At 48.1% G+C, this 17,632-nt stretch overlaps 1 protein-coding gene across 1 annotated transcript in view; it reads left to right on the top strand.

The window, feature by feature from the left end:
- Nucleotides 1-16,951, top strand: part of LOC142565806 (uncharacterized) — a 38,515-nt gene extending 21,564 nt beyond the window's left edge. Inside the window, exons 8-13 of the mRNA XM_075676344.1 lie at nucleotides 4,004-4,066; nucleotides 6,422-6,516; nucleotides 7,263-7,333; nucleotides 8,251-8,482; nucleotides 15,074-15,170; nucleotides 16,302-16,951. Of these exons, the coding sequence (XP_075532459.1) occupies nucleotides 4,004-4,066; nucleotides 6,422-6,516; nucleotides 7,263-7,333; nucleotides 8,251-8,482; nucleotides 15,074-15,170; nucleotides 16,302-16,635 (892 nt within the window). The 3' untranslated portion in view covers nucleotides 16,636-16,951. The remainder of the gene's footprint in view (nucleotides 1-4,003; nucleotides 4,067-6,421; nucleotides 6,517-7,262; nucleotides 7,334-8,250; nucleotides 8,483-15,073; nucleotides 15,171-16,301) is intronic.
- Nucleotides 16,952-17,632: the final 681 nt, after the last annotated feature.

The following is a 17,632-nucleotide window of genomic DNA, read 5'->3' as shown; positions in this document are numbered from 1 at the left end:
ATATGGCACACTTGCGGGCAGTGCTAACCCGCCTGCGCGAAGCGGGCTTGACAGTCAAGGCTCCTAAGTGCCAGTTAGCACAGGCCGAGGTTGTCTACCTCGGTCACGTGATTGGTCAGGGTCGTCGCCGCCCCTCTGAAATAAAAGTGGCCGCTGTGCGAGACTTTCCGCAACCGCGCACCAAGACCGATATTCGGTCGTTCTTAGGTGTCGCCGGCTACTATCAGAGGTACATCCCTAGGTACTCTGATATCGCGGCTCCCCTGACGGATGCTCTAAGAAAGACAGAGCCTCAAACAGTCGTCTGGGACGAGACCAAGGAAAGAGCTTTTAGCGCCCTAAAGAGTGCCCTAACAAGCCAGCCTGTGCTACGATCGCCAGACTATACAAAAGGGTTCATTGTTCAGTGCGATGCTAGTGAGCGAGGCATGGGCGTTGTACTGTGCCAACGGGAAAATGGAGAAGTAGAACACCCCGTCCTGTATGCTAGTCGTAAGCTGACCAGTCGTGAGCAGGCGTATAGCGCCACCGAGAAAGAGTGTGCGTGTCTCGTGTGGGCCGTTCAGAAATTGTCATGCTATCTAGCCGGCTCGAGGTTTATCATTGAGACGGATCACTGCCCTCTCCAATGGCTGCAGACCATCTCTCCCAAAAATGGCCGCCTCCTGCGCTGGAGCCTCGCTTTACAACAATATTCCTTTGAGGTGCGTTACAAAAAGGGGAGTCTCAACGGTAACGCCGATGGCTTAAGTCGAAGCCCCTAACGTAGGAATCAGCCTCAAAATTGTTTGTTACTGATGTTTTTCTTCCTGAGGCAGGATTTTTTTTTAACATATTGCTTTTGTTTAGTGTTTCAAAGTGATGATATGCTTTCTAGTGCAATTTTTCAGTTTGTGGACGCGTTCTGAGTGATGCTAGACTACTGTAAGGAACTAGGCAGTGGTATAAAAAGGGGAAAGAGCCTGGCAGGGCTTAGTGAGGGTTGTGCCGTGCTTGCTGACTGAGCGGTTGAGTTTCAGCGTAGTTCTAACGCTTACCGGGAACGAGAACAAAAATGTGAACTCTCCCGAAGTCACTTTGCAGTGTCCCGTGCGAACCTGAACAAGAGAACGAGGCCTTCTCTGTGCGCTGCGCTCAAGAAACGTCGAGGGACGCCCGACTTCGGTTATGAGCATCATCGAGCGACATCCCTCCGGACAGCGGATGCAGTCCCCTGTCCATCGGGATCTCCTTCCCCCGGCGGGGCGGTCTGTTGCGTTTCACCTGCGACACGTGGTTTTGCCGGCGCCAACTGCGGCGGGGCGGCAGACATTTTGGCCCGATCGTCGTCACCGCAACACTCATCGCCAGGTGTTTCCAGGCGCGTCTGCGGCGATGCGACCGCCTAGGGATCTCGTTCCAGTCATTGTGCCCGAAACAGGCGATGCCAAAGCAGGGATCTCATTCCAGTTATTGGGCCCGAAACAGGCGATGCCAAAGCAGGGATCTCGTTCCAGTCATTGTGCCCGAAACAGGCGATGCCAAAGCAGGGACCATCTTCTCGTTACAGTCATTGTGTCCGACCGGCAGCGCCACGACAGGGTGCTACGAGATCGTGCGCAGCGCCACGACAGTGTGCGTCACCATTAGCCCATTGTACATTCACGTGCTCGTCTTTTGAGGGGTTCCTTCTTGCCCTCAACTGCGAGAGTATAAAAACAGCTGCCCCCGGACGCCAAAAGGAGGGCTCCGATTTCTTCTGTTGAGTGAAGTGCTCTCCCGTCTCTCTACTTCGGTCAACCTGACCGCCAACTCTTTGCGATGTTAAAATAAACAAGTTGTTTCGTTGTTACCAGTCGACTCATGCTTTGCCGGGACCTTCGGATGCTTCGAGTTGTACCCCAGGCCGCCAGGCCAACGCTACCCTTGGGGCTTGCGACCCAGGTACAACCACGGGCGTCAGCGCCGAGTTCCCAACAGATCGTACCAGCAGTCCGATCCGAAACAACGGCCACGTCGCAAACGGTTGCACACTGCGCGAGTCCGCACTGATTTCGAAAGCGCGCCATGTTTTTCCGCACGCTCTCTAGTATCTGCAGAAGCCGCGACAACAGGCGGTCAGAGCGGTGTGCTGGAGAAAATGGTGCCTGCTAATGTACCATTAAACATGCAAAAAGTAGCATACTTCAGTGGATCCTTTAGCTGTGAGCTCATTTACTGCAACAGCAGCATTCGCCTTGGAAGACCACCACCTCGGTTTTGCTTAATTGCCTGCTTTTTCCTCATAAGTTGCGCTCACCCACTTACGGGAGACACGGAGTCAGATTATTTATTAGATTACAGGCAACAACACCCTGAAGATATAAGAGGCCACAAAGCATGTGTTTCAGCGTTCTCGTGCGAAAAAATACGTTGTTCCTTACGTTGTTAAGACTTCAAGAAATACGTTGCTGTTTTTTGTCGCTTTATTGTTGTTGTTTTGGGAGGCTCTTTGGGAGACTGTAATTGGAAGACCAATTAATTTAGTAGCGCATTTTAAGCACGGATATCTGGAAAGTTCGCCTAACTTCATGATTTCTTCTATGCACACATAGATTTCATTATTGCTCAGCTTCAATTTCGCGATTGGTGTATGTGTCCTGAAACGAATAACTAAGGTTGATTATTGAACCTTTTCTTTAAGATAGTTACCTGGTCATTGAAATTCGTTGTGCAAGCAACGTCCGCCTATTAAGTAACCCACCTGAGCAGGCCGAATCGCGCGATATGCTCCTCGCGAATAAATAAGTAATCCACCCTGTGTAGAAGATTCTGTTCGTCGGTAATCAGGAGTGTCGTCTTGTACGCTGCGATGTTAATAAGGGCACCCCTTCGTTTAGCGTACGAAAGGGCGCGTTCGGAATGAGCACAAGACAGATGAAGTTTTGTCCCACCGTTTTCTGTCCAGCACGCGTGCACAATGTCCGCACTGCTCCGTGCACCACCGCTGAAGCCATTCTCGTCCCGTCGTCATAGATGGCCAACCTTGTAACCTTTTCTACAAGTCCGTCCAGCTTTGCTACGTAACGGCGGCCGTACAGCGTAGCACGGGTGTCCTAGCAATGTGACGTGTCCACTAGACAAATTGTGGCAAAGACTGGTCATGCGGCAAATGTGAAACAAAAGCCTGCAATGGCTTGGGATAAATCAGTCTTGCGAGTCCGGTGCAAAAAAATGTACGTGGCGCGTCGAATACGCGTCCAGATCCAAAGACAACCTCGCGACGTCATCAACAGCACTTGCCCAAAACTTCGCAATAGCAGTCGGATGCGCCATTTTGAAGTTAACAACGTAGACGCCGCGGTAGTCCAGTGGCTGTACCGTTGCGCTGCTGACTCGATCCCAACTGCGGCGGCCGCATTCAGATGAGGGCGGAATGTAAAAGCACTCGTGTACCGTACATTGGGTGGACGTTAAAGAACCCCGAGTAGTCAAAATTTGTCCGGAGCTCCCCTACTATGGCACGCCTCTTAATCAGATCGTGATTTTGGCACCTAAAACCTTAGATATTTAAGAAGAGAAAGCAACACGCAGCAGTCCGGTACATCTATCACTGCCTACATGTAGCATATAACAATAATATTTGGCAAGACCACAAGTCGTGTCAGCGGCAGTGCAATTTACTAAGTAGTGTCAGCTGTAGCTGCACCACGTTATCAGAACAGCCCAATGTTGCCCAGTCGTGTGAGTTGGAACTTACCCACAGTAAACGACGGGTGCTGCCTGTCATGAATGGTTACCCGAACAGATGCAGTCAAGGCATCTTAAGAACGAAGCTGAAGCACTAAGGATAATCTGTGTGCGTGTATTAGCTTGTGTTATGCGCAACTAACACAGACAATTAACATGACGAAATACAACCATATTCGTAAAATCTGGTCGCATACCGTACCAAAACAGTTATTGTAGAAGCAAATTTCAATCGCATCATGATCCCTGGCTGACCGATATTTCGTAAATTATTCCTTTCTTCTCTATTCAACAGCGAACTCTGCAGCCTCAAGGATAACGCCCAGAACCGGACGTCGGCATTCTTCCTGGATGCCAGGTACGAAAGCCAGAAGCCCTTACAACAAAGTTCGCATACGAAAAGAGTGGCTGTATAGATATTACCCAAGCTACCGGCGTGCAATTTTTTTAAGGTGCTGGTCGGCGGTGTACCAGTTCGCGCCACTCTACAAAGAGCCTCTTGTGAGAGCCTCATGAGAGCCTCTTGTACAAACTGAGCAGTCGATCACAACATAGACGATCAAACTCTCTCTCTCTCTCTCTCTCTCTTCACCCAGCTTAACGTTTCTGAATTCTGTAAGTGGGTGAGGTTCGGCGGCGAGATTTGCGCCGTTTTCTACCGCCAAACTTGTGCTAAAAATGCACTGTTGTACCAATTTCTTTACAAAATGTCGTTTTGTGCACTAAAGCACGAACGTGACTGGAACGGCAACGCATTTCTCCGCAAAGTTCGGGAATCATTATTTCGAAACTGGTGTCGTCCTGATAATTCGTTCCAAGTGGATCAGCCTTGGGAACTCTCCGGCTAGAATTTGTAAATTGCAATATGTGCCATAAGGTAATTATATAGTTTAGAACTTAATGAATTTTTGTCAATTATTTCATTATGCATTTCACTTTTTTGTGCAAGTAATGTCCGCCTCTTCGAGTAGACCAGCTCATGGACTAGAATTGTCCTATCTGCCACAGGCAATTTTTTAAACATTTTTGAAAGTGTTCGCTGAAACGCACCGTATATCGTATGGGGCAAGTTTCATATGATTATATAGAAGTATGACGCTGACATATATAAACACGTATGTTCCCGTACATCATACGTTGGCATGCCCCACATGATATCCGGGACTTTCATCCTCTTCAATCTACTTAAGCTCGCGAAAACGCACGCGTGAAATAGGAGAACCTGCATACACTCGAGACTAATTCTCAGAGTCACATGCATACAGCAACGCCATCCAAAAGTTTTACAGCGCACCTTTGAAAACGTTGTTTTTCCTTTTTTTTCGTTTTTTTTTTCCTGTCAATACACTTATTCGCGAGTGGGCGCCTCTGCCGTACTTTTTCACGTGTGACCTGCTTTCACGCATTACGGAGACGTGAATATCGTGAACCAGCTTTCCCCCAAACCACACGTCGCATTATGCTAGCTTGCGTTTCGCTCCTCCTGGTTCATCTTCGAGTGGCGTCTATAATTACCGACGAGATAAAGGCGCCATAGTTTTCTGAGTTTAGAAATAACTTTAGAACATGCAAACTCAGCGCTTTTTCGTGTCGCTTTTATAGACGCGTCCATTTCTATACGTTGCTCTACCATCACGAATGCTGACAGACTCGCGCGGCTTTCTGTACTTCAGAAAACGCAAGAAAGATCTAGTTAACTACCCGGTCAGTTCGTAGGCTTTAAGAGCTTCGCAGGACGGCGTTGCCTTAAAGAAGACGAGAAAATATTTGGAGTACGCGTAAGCTTCGCCTTTAAGAGTGGAACGCGATAGCATTCAAAATATCCCTGACTGCTTCTCACGCTTCCCAGCAAGTTCTTCAGCGTATGTAACCGTAATGTTTACAGGGAAACGCTGGCGGCGAACGCTATGCACGAAGGCGAGCACGAAGGCGAGATTTGCGCGCGCCGGCGCGCGCAAATCTTTGAAGCCGTGGCTGATTTATGAATGGCAGAAACGCTGGAAAGGGGTTTGTGTTTGAGTTTCCGCGTAACAGAATTATGTTTTCTCGTATATTCAAATCACAATGTGACGCTATCATATCTATAGGTTGTGTGCAAGTCGTACTTTACGACTTTTCTTACGCGCTTTACTTTCAGAAATTCAATTATTTCAGTAACTTCTTTGCGCTACCCGTAGGGTCTGCGTGGTTGGGTATGCGTGGCTGCGTTTGCATGATTCGAAATGATGTTTGCCGAAACGATGGTCGACGCGGGACGCCGACGCCGGAATTTCTGCGACACGGAGCTCTTAACGCTCTCGCGTTAACGCGGCGGTGTACATTATATATACGCTCTGCGGCGTCTTAGGTTTTCGTTGAAATCACAGTCCACTCACAGAACAAGCACGATATAGCAGCACAGCACGGGTCGGACAAGGCGCACCTGCTTTTGTATTCGAGGTTCCCTATAACGATCATCGTCTACAAATGTTCAAAGAGGGTTCATGAGTCAACTTGTCCCGTAGCCGCGCGACAACCGGAAGTGCACCCGAAACGCCACTGGCTTGTCCCATGATTACCGACTTGGACTGCGCTTTCGTGATACTGCTTCCGACCAGACCAAGTTTATGATTAATTAGCTTGCGCTTAATGCAAAGCTTAAAATATATTACCGTCGGAGATTTTTGTAGCTAACAGACTACGTGCACCAAGCAAGAAAGTGCCTGCTTCGCAGAACCACCCTTGTCCGTGACACATATCCGAAGTTGCTGTGGGACGCGCGCCAGCGCAACCGTGAAGGCCCAGCCGCAGGAGATACATCGCCCGAAGGTTTGTGAATATTGTGTTTCTCATATCGGAAGTTTTTCGTGTTGCTCTACAATTTTCTGGTTTGACACTTTTCATCTAATTGTAATATTTGAGAAGTTGAATAATTAAGACTAATTATGTAATCAGGCGGAATGCAAAAAATAGTCTGAGTATCTCCAAGCGACGGCAAACGGTTCTGTCCAGCTACGTGACGTTTGCATATATTTAAATCTTGGTGCATGATAGTTGGGACACCCTGTATACCGACATCAGCCTCCTCAGCTGGCCAGTTATCGTCTAAAGTGTACAGCGCTTTTGTTCCGCTTGACGCTTGTTTGGGCTTAAGGGGGCACTAAGAGAAGCGTTAGGCTGGATTGGAAAGGATCGCAATTACGGAATGCCGAACAAGTCAGTCTTAGCACCACGTCACGGATTTTAACTGCGTTTTATCGCGGCTACCTTTTCAAAGGTAATGACTTCATTGCGCTCCTTGAAGATATAGGCCTAATCCTAAATTCATGAGCACACTGGCGTCACGAGCACGGCTCTTTAGGCGTGAAATTATTATTTTTTTTAAGAAAGGTAGGTTCGGCTTTCGATTTTCTTCGTTACGGATCTGCGTTTTTCGGCCAAATATAAATTAAGTTTGGTTCGCTCTCGACTGATGTATTGTTTCCTGGTGAGGGGTCCCGCGCGTCGCGGCACAGGCCTCGATTCCACGCGCTGTTCTCGTGCCCACTGAGTCGTGTGCACCCGCCTTTTCCCAGACCTGAAGCAGCCTGCGCACTACCTGGTGACCGAGATCCAGTCTGGCTGGCGTCCGCTCACATCTTGCGAGGTTCGTCTGCAGTCGTGACGCGGCACTGAAAGATGAGTTGCACGCGCCCGCTATCTGTGACGCGGCGACGTTCGGGTGGCTATTATCTTCGTACACTCTAAATAGGGTGTCCATAAGGGTACAACTTTTATAAAGGCGCGCATTCTTACAATTTATGGGTAACCAATGACGTCCGCCTTAAATAACACTGATATCTGACCTACTTCGCATGTTTGACTATATCTCGCCAGGCCCGATGTTGATATCCATCCCAGTAAAATTTACCAAGGTCGAGCCATATATATATGTGGAAAGTGTCGTGTTACTGCCCGTATTTGAAGTTTAATCCAACTTAGGACGAATACCGCATACACGTAAACATTGTCCGAAACCCAACAATATTGTTTAAGAGTTCCAAACCAGAAATAGATATAGATAGTAGATAAATAATAATAAATAAAAGATATAGATCAATAGAAATGGATAATATATATCGAATTCTAACATAGAATGGGGTTAATATCTTCTTCAGATTTTATTAAACAGCTGCAAAGAAGAAAGACATCTGATTTTAGAATTCGTGGTAATCCAACTGATATAAAAAAATATGTTCAACGTATGTCGATCGTGATTTGTGCGCACTTTTGGTAACAGCCAAGTGCGTTCATTAACAACTCGTGGGGCTGAAGTGTATGTCCCTGGCAACATTAAATAACGTCGACGGCCGCCTCCAGGCGTAACGAAAGATAACCAAAACATTCGACCTCGCGCGGGTTTTATCATTATATAAATTAAAGAACGACTGTTACTATCACGGATGATTATGTGCACACTTTTTGCAAGTTGACGTGTCTATAGAAGCTATAGCGCGTTTCGTGGCCATTACACCACTCCCCTGCAACTTGACCTAACCTAACACACGCCGCGCGCGCGCGCAGTTGCCCGGTCCAGTGCAAGCAGAGAGCGTGCTGGAGCAGGCATGCTGGGCGCTAGCAGTTGCCGAGTCCGCGCTCGACTTCGAACACCGGCTGCCAGTGGTCGGCGCCGTGCTGGTCCGTCCCACGCGTTCGCCCCGCGTCGAGTTCACGCTACGGGGCCGTCTCGAACGGATAGCCAGCGCGGGGTTCAAGATCCGCTTGCAGGGACTCCAGATGGCCAGGATGACCATAGGTAAGGCCTGCTGTCCTAACTATAAACGCGCCGACATGCTTCCGCTTCACTGTGGCCTTCTTCAAAGTGTTAGGCATAACTGATTCACACCGCCGTTGAACACAGTCCTGAAAATAACGCGCCGGTGACGTTGGCCGATGCTCTTGACGTCGCTAGCGTTCCATTTTTTTCATCACGCGCCAGCGAAGAAACGCTGTCTCACGACGAACGCGCCGACGCCGTGACGATGACGACATGGGGCGTTTGGCGGCTGTGTGAATCGGGGCCTAACAATGCTTGACCAAGGTAGCCCAGTGGCTATGGCGTTCTGCTGCTGAGGCTGAGGGTTCGATTCCCCATTGCAGCGGCCGCGTTCTAATGGGGTCTAAATGCATAAACGCTCGTGTAGTACATATGCACCCTCAAAAAAAAAACTCAGCGCCCTTCCACTCTGTGAAGAAGGATGACCAACGAAGCTGTGTATGTGGGCCCCTTAATGGCGAACTGCACAACCGCCATGGGTCGGCCCGGCATTTCACTATCTTCGGGATCGGCACACGTATGGGGAGCGCTTAACGCCTGCTTCACCTCCGCCGCGGGTCGGCCCTGTATTGCACTATCTCCGGGATCGGCATACGTATGGGGAGTTCTTAACGCCTGCCTCACCTCCGCTGCGAGTCGGGCAGGCATTGCACTATCTTCGGGATTGGCCCACGTATGGGGACTGCTCAACGCCTGCTTCACCTCCGCCTGCGGTCGGCGCGGCATTGCACTATCTTCGGGATCGGCACACGTATGGGGAGTGCATAACGCCTGCTTCACCTCCTCCGCTGGGCGGTCCGGCATTGCACCATCTCCAGGACCGGCCCACGTATGGGGACTTTTTTGCTTAAATTTCTTTCGACGGCAGAGATGTACAGCTCCGCTGTAAAAAAGTTTCCACACTTTGGGGCTTGCCTTGTCACACAACAATAGTCACTTGCCTTGATAGCGTTTCCTTTCGTTAACGCTGCGAGCCCGGTACATCCAAGTCACGAACGGCATGCGCGTTATCAGCGTGACGTAGCATTCTCGACAGGAAAGTAGCGAGTGCATATCTTTGAACGGAAATGCAAGCAAGGCAGACGGCGATTATTGTTGTGGCACAAGAAACTTTACTAGGTCCACTTTAAAGAATACGAGATTATATATAAATTAATCCGAAGCCCTCAGCTATACGGCTTGCCTCATAACCCACTGTACGGTTTCTGTACGTAAACGCCTGACTTTCTTTAGACAGCTTTAGTTTAGCGTTTGTAACCGAACGTAAAAGCATTACGTACGTAAATAAATAGCGTCGTCCTGACTGCGCATGCTCGGAAGGGTATTGGGTTTCTGCGGTTTACGTGCGCTATGATAACGTACGTTATTTGGCGAATTTAACGTCCGTAATGTTTACGGACGCTAAGAAATAGCGTTGTCGAACATGGGCGGCACCCATGGCTCCCGCTTCAGCGTGAATAGTCGTGATGGCTACGCTCTCCCTCGGGTTGATCGCCAGTAACTATTGTAATGAGCTTTCGCTTTCTCTAAACTCACCTGAAAGGTTAGTTGTGAGCGCATAGCGAGTCAATTTTCTGAGATCGCTCGGCGATTCTGGCGCCCGTACACCTACCAAAACGCGTCCACATAGCAACAGCAGGATCATTGCTAATGGATCGTGTTGGCTTGGATATGTTTGGCACGAGACGCGAGACGGCGCCCTGTTTTATAACGTCTCCTTCACGTTTGTGTTTCCGTAAGGTAAACTAAAAGACTTGAAAGGACACGCGCCGTAACGTCCCACAAAGGTGCCTACGTTTAACGTACGTAAGGCGACAGACGCTATTCTAAAACTGCCTAATTTAAAGTGCGACAGAAACTTAATATTCGAAGTAAACGCCCGTGTCCCGTGCAATGGGGGCACGTTAAAGATTCCCAGGTGGTCGAAATTTCCGAAGTCCACCACTACGACGTGCCTCGTAATCATATCTTGATTTTGGGATGTAAAACCCAGAATTTTTTTAATACTTTCTTAATAGTTTTTTGCGTGTCATGATTACGTATGAGCCTGTGAAAATTTTAACGATTGCGTATACAAAAGTGCTTTGCAGAAGGGTTGAAATCTGGGCCAGTTGGTACATACTTGAACGAAAAAACCAGTCAAAAACACAAAGGACACGAGGAGAGGTTCACACCACAACGACTTGCACGAAGTGCACATTGACATGACATGCACGTGAAGTGCATATGAAGTGCATATGAAGTGACATGAAGTGCACATTGACACATTGACATGCACGAAGTGCACCGTATGCACTTCGTGCATGCCTAGGTTCCCAATATTCTGTGCATATTTTATGGAGCTATCGCACGTATGACTTTCGGTGCTTATCAAATTGTGCCAGAATTATTGCTTTTGGAGGCGCATTTCTCCATGTCATTATGAAACATCGTTCCAGCGCACAATTGAACATGGACGAGAAGAGAAAGATAACACGAACGCGTTCGTGTTGTCTTTCTCTTCTCGTCCGTGTTCAATTGTGCGCTGGAACGATGTTCCATAATGCTAATCACAACCAACTAGCCCAGCTGTCCATACTTAGCGATATAATTTCTCCATGTCAATTGATGGCAGAGTCGTTACTACAGGTGTATTTAAAAAAGAACGTCAAACAATATGAGTAGACCGAAACAGAGACTGATTTTATTGTGAGCGTGTACAGGCTCATAAAAAATTTTCCTGCTAAAGCACAGTTATAACGTGTGTGTTAAAACTTAAATTTATATTTGTTACACGCGTATTTTCGTTATTACGCACGAATGCGAAAAGACAAGAAAGCGAAGAAGGCGAGAGCTAACACGTTTTTTATTTAGGCAGGCAACGAATGGCGTACGCCAGATGAGAAGCACACTCTGACAGCAGGACCAAAAGTATATGTCTTACTAATGAAATAAGTCAGTGACGACGAAATTGCGTTTATCCAACTAAAAACACTGTGCGAGATGTGCGACATATGCACACTGCTATCACTGCAAGTAGTGCACTGAGAGTTACACGGAAGAGATAAGTGTATACATTAGCCTGATCGCATGGTTAATATAACATGCTCGCGTTTAAGATTTTCAGATAAGATCAAAAGAGAAGGTGGAGCCTTCATCGAAACAAAAAGGATGTATAGATATGCAGACTGCCCCAGTCAACAGAAAGCGTCTGAGCAGCTGGGTATGTCATTTCAATCTTTTTTTTTTTTTCGTCGTAAAAAGAGTTACTGCAAGGTCAAGCAGATTACTTCGGGGAAGTACCCATATACAACTCTTTCTCTCAACAAAAACTTATATGGGAATATATGACTTCTATTTGAGTGTTTAAGGTTCGAAATCATGCAGATCAAGACGGGGGAAAAATCAGTCCCCGCGCGCATTTGCTGGGTTTTCTCTCTCTCTCTCTGTTTTTCGACCCCACGTTATTCAGGCTGTTTGCCTTCACGAATCACTATTCTCTACTGCAGATATTCAGTTGAGAGGCCTAGTAAGGCTTTATGCACAAGGATTCAAAATTGTAACGCAAAGGTATGGTCGCGTAGGCACAAGAGAGGTCAGCATACGAGATCAGAAACGATCTGTACGTCCTGGAACCATTACACCTTTCCACATACCCCGGAGCACCTCGTACCTATTGTAACCCCTTATCACTTTATGTACTTGAGAGGTCAGTACGAGAGCAGAAAGCATCTAAAGGGGAAGAGAAATGCGGCCATAATGAAACACAGTATGGTCGCATTGGTTAACCTCTAACCATTAGGTCACACTCGCACTTCTCTCGTGCCCAAGCCAACTAGCTCTTTGCGACGTCCGGTGCGTGCGTCACGTTCCAGTTTCCGGCATTTTATTGTAATAATAATTATATGAACCCTCCAGGCCCATTTCTGCTGTCGCCGTCGCCGTGATGTTCTGTATAAAGTCGAAGGGTCGCCGTATGCTGTATGTGCGAGTGAGTGTGCGAGGGGTGAGCCGACGATGGTTTCTCACGCGCGGAAGGGAGGAAAGCGAGAAGGATGCGCGCCGTGTACTGTCGCCCGCAGGGCACCGGGGGGGGAGTGAAAGGGGGGGGTCTACTCCGGCGGTGGCTGCGTATGGCGCGGCCGCCCGAGCCCACCTTCAAAGCGATCTGTGATGAGTACATAGTCTACGTGCACCGAGGGCTTCGTGTGCGCTCTGTTCTCGCAGATTAGTTCGCGTTGAAGCAAGAGGCAGCACGAAGGTCAATTCGCTCACTACTGCTGCCGTGCTTTCTCACTCCAGCGTTCTTACAGTGAGTGTGCACGGTCGTCGAGTGAGATGTGTTCATGTTTGCTTGTGCGCGCGTGACACCATGCTTGTTAATTTAGTTAGTAAGCGAATGATTACAAGTTTATGCGGCCGATAAAACTACTATCCTCACTTCGTACAGCTGTCTACTAATTTGCTATCGCAATCGATGTTTCGCCTCCAGGGCGAACGTGCTACTTTTTTTTTTTCCCTCGTGACCGCTAGCGCTTTGAGGCGCTGTGTTAAACCACGGCGTTAGACTGAGCCGATCTCGGTGGCAGTGCACGAAAAATGCCCACACGCGTTACGAAGTTGGCAGTGAAAGTACTTCTGCTCAACGAATGGCATACTAGGTCATAAACTGCAATGGTAACATGCGGTTAACGTCAGTGTGAGTGCGTCACGCGGATTAATTCACGCCAGTCGTTACCATGCAGTAGCATAAGAACTGGAAACGGACTAGCGACAACTGCTTCAGAATTCCTTCAAAACTACTACGATGTTTCGTAATCAACGCTCTTTTTTCTGTTCTCACTGTTAGTGGACATTGTCTATATATTGAGTTACTATTACGAGGCTTCACAGTACTTTGCGAGGGAGTAGAATAACGAGAAGTGTTGCGCCACTAAGGTCAAACATTTCTCGAATCCTGCACAACAATGATCCTGGGGGCAAATCATCAACCCAGCCCCGTAACCAGGAGAAGAATTAGGGGACCCTGAAACCCTCCGAAATTATCACTGCGGCGGTATACTGCATGCATAATTTATATATAACTGTATTTACTACACGTCAATATACCGGGTGATCAAAATTAATATTTATGGTTTTCTTAAAATTAGGCACTGGGAGGCACGCGAAGACCACCTGTGCAAATAAGTTATATGGCCAGGGGGACACAAAGTGAGGTGATAATTATCGCTGTCAGCAGCCCAATTACTTAACATTGAATAATTAACTTTTTGTTGACTGCAGTAAGTGGGTATGTTTGTATTGAAAATTTAGAGGCAGTCGTGTTTGTACACAATATCAGCTGGAATGATTCTAGCGTGTCTGTGCTCCGAAATATTCGACTCCAATTTTTAATTGTTCGCATGATTACGCATGTAAGAAAGTTAGGATCGGCGCAAGGCTCCTCCCTGATGGCCCGCCGTGGTTGTTTAGTTGCTGTGGTGTTGGGCTGCTAAGCACGTGAGGCCGCGGGGTAGAATCCCAGCCACGGCGGCCGCATTTCGATGGGGGCGAAATGCGAAAACACCCGCGTACTTAGATTTAGGTGCACGTCAAAAAACCCCAGGTGGTCCAAATTTCCGGAGTCCCCCACTACGGCGGGCCGCATTATCAGAAAGTGATTTTGGCGCGTAAAACCCTATAATTTAACTTTATTTCACGACGCGGCTGTTGCGTGCGGCGTTTAGCCTGACAACAGGGCTGAGGCAGAGGCAAAGATGATAACTGTTCCCTTTGTCCTCTCGGCTGGCGAAATCAACATATGACAACGCGGTGTGCCGGCCAGTAGTTGCTCTTGATTTCAATAAAACTTACAATACTTGCAAATCAGCAGTCACTTTATTTGCGTAGCCCAGGCAAGGACCATGCCCGCTCGTCTAGACACCATTACGCACGCGCACTGCCCTCGCCATGATCTCCGCGTGGCAGCTTCCGCCATCGTTACAGGCTGCGCGGTCGCTTGTTACGAAAGCGGTTCCAGGTTATTCGATTTTTTTTTATTTCGCCAACCTATAAAATTTAGAGTCTGATATCTCGGAGCACAGACACGCTCGAATTCTTCCAACTGATACTGTGTAGAAACACGACTGCCTCTTAACGTTTTAATACAAACATTCCCACTTAATGCAGTCAACGAAAAGTCAATCATTCAATTTTAGTTAGTTGGGCGGCCGACAGCGATAATTGTCTCACTTTGTGTCCCCCTGGCCACATAACGTATTTGGACAGGTGGTCCTCGCGTGCCTCCCAGTGCCTAATATTAAGAAAACCATAAAGGTTAGTTTTGAACACCCTGTGTGTATTATATGTTTATACTATCATGTGTTAGCGATGTGCTTGATTCATACGCGCGAATAGGTGAACTTATATATTCAAAAATAGCCGCCATTGGTCCCCTCAAAACCCTTTCCGACAATAATTCCAGGGTGCGGTCCTGCACCGATCGTTTGTTCTACAGAGGCAAATACGCCCCGCACTTTCGCCCGAGCGGTTCGAATTCCTTATGGCCGCTGGCCGTGTGCGTTTTTATTTCCGCTTGTCTCGCTGACGCAGACGGAAGACCGGAGTACACTGAACTGAGCCGCCACCGTGAGTTCGTCGTGGGTGAAGAAGAGAGTCGTGTGTGCGAAAAGATGGCTTCCAGACTGAGGCAAGTCGTCCATCTTTTGGACTGCCTCGCTGTTGGCAAGAGATGGCGCACGACGGTTTTCAACTGAGCTAGATGACTCATACTTTCCGGGAAATTTGCGGCACTTATTTTGACAGCACGCAAGGAAGGAGACGCGTATCAACAGTGACGTCTTCCTTCTGTCATGTCACAATAAGCGTATGTTGGTTTCCCGAAAGATAGAGATGACGTCTGCAGCGACTGCGTTGGGGCCTGGTTCATAGTCGAGATCTTTGCAGAGCAGCTTAGAATAGGCAGCGCTGTTACGTAATCACGTATAAAGAAGTTATACCACGCACCTTGCATTTGCATTAGCTTATGCGTATTTGGCATCGGGCATACCAGTTTCATTCACTCGTACAAGTGCCATATGGAGCGCAGGCTAAGTTTTCTGTATCCCTCTACGTTGACCACTTGTGACCACGCACTTTTGTGTATGGATGAGCTGCACAAGAGCGTCCTCTTAAGCCACCCAACTGTGTCAACGTTGAAGAATGCTTTAGCTTCAAGTAACAGTTCGAACTGATTTGAGTTTTTTGTCTCTTCACGTGAGGATAGAGTTGCTGGTGCGCTAAAAAGGGGGATCGAGGCAGATATTTTTACACCGCTATTATATGGGGCCGCATGTGTCGCCTTCTCCTGTGAATTCAACGAGTGCATTTTTTTTTTTTTTGGAACAGGCATAGGTTATCTGTGAGATTTTCATTGCTATTTGTTCGTTTTTTTTTTTCGGCAGTCTCCTTATTAGATGGCCATGTTGTTACCCGCCCTTTTGGCTTTGCTCCGTATTTCTGTAAGGTCTTCTCTCTCTCTCTCTCTCTCTCTCTCTCTCTCTCTATATATATATATATATATATATATATATATATATATATATATATATATATATATATTTATTTATTTATTTATTTAGGTGTGTGTGTGTGTGTCACCTCGCTGATAACTTCAGCGGAGAAGTATACTTTTCTGTTGCAAAGGTCGCCCACATCTCCGCTTTGCACGAGCAGACTTTTCGAAGTCTTTTCGGCTGCATCTCATCCTCTTTGTTAGCCTTGTATGGACTTTGTACGTTCACTTTTTTCTTCTTTTCCTCGCGTTGTGGTGACCCCACAGCAACCAGGCTGCCCGCTTCAAGCCGCTGACCAACGTGCTTTGGCTTCAGCACTTGGCCGCCTGGCTATCGCGACAGAGCGCCGAGACCGAGGCTGCGCTCGCGCCGTGGGTGGGCGTGCTCGCCGTCGCCACGTCGGCCCAGGACGCGGCCGAGGAAGCCGCCGATGTCACCGCCAATGTCACCGCCGGCCGCCGCCCGGTGCATCTCTTGCGCCGTCGCCGCAAGCAGCCCAACAAGAACGCACCGAGACCTGCCGACAAATCGGGCGGAACCGACCATCCCTCTGCCCCGTCTCGGCAAAGGCCGTCCAGTGCTACCGACGACGTTGCGTAGCGTTTAACAGGAAGCGTTCCCTGCACGGAGAGCCCCTTTTGTTGCAACGCCGCGGAGCCGCTTGCACTTGGTTCCTGTTGTGTTTGGACTCTCGACCCAAGATGCGCCTCCCTAAATTGGCAGTAGTGTGCATTTCCCTCGTGGCGGTGTCAACACTGTCCGTGTCCCACAGCGCGAGCCAAAATTCTAGCTCGGACCTTCGGTTGCGGAGAGAGCGTTTCCTGGCTTTTCGTCTTGTGTGCAAGTGAAAATGTGAATAAATAAATACTGCCAGAAGCACTGGCAGTACGGCTGGCGTCCGGGAAGGCCTTGTCCGTGCGCGCGCCCCGTGGCTGACGCGACAATGCCATGTCGCTGAATCTAGCAATGCGACACGGGAACCGGATATTGTCTTGCCGTTCGTGCAGTTCGAATCAGTCTGTCTCGCGCTGCCGTTATTGCGTTCACACGCTATCTTCCTCTGTGAAGCGCTTGACGTAAACGGCCAATTCATTTGCAGAGTCAGTTTGTTGTTATACTGAAGTAATGCAGCGACGTTCTCTGCTCGCAAAGGTTTGCAATGATCCACTATTTGATGAACCACTACATAAAACCGATATTGTTGTCCGGGATAAATAGTGGTGCGCAGGAAGCCAAGTTAAAGTATACATGACACTATTGCGATAGCCACGGCATAGGCGTTCGAAACGCAAGCTATAGCGTGCCGTCATTAATGTTAACGGCCTGCATAATGCAAGTTTGCGGTGCGAATCCGCCAGTGAAAACAAACTGCACGGCTTTAATGGGACAAAAGCGTAGCAGTTTGGGCGAGTTGGTATGTCATTACTTTTTTAGTCTAGTAGCGCAGCTCAGAACGAGCAAAAAAGGAAGGTGGAAGGGGTAAAGCAAAACGCTCAGTTAAGACGGATAAAGCGTTCTTTGAAAACTGCTGTTAATTTCGAAATAATAGGTTGATTATTAGTAGATAAGGCAAAAAGGTTGTTTTTGAATTTCGCCC

This window comes from Dermacentor variabilis, unplaced genomic scaffold, assembly GCF_050947875.1.
Source record: "Dermacentor variabilis isolate Ectoservices unplaced genomic scaffold, ASM5094787v1 scaffold_12, whole genome shotgun sequence".
NCBI lineage: Eukaryota > Metazoa > Arthropoda > Arachnida > Ixodida > Ixodidae > Dermacentor > Dermacentor variabilis.
Note: the sequence above shows the minus strand (reverse complement) of the source record. Positions and strands in the feature narration are given on the sequence as shown.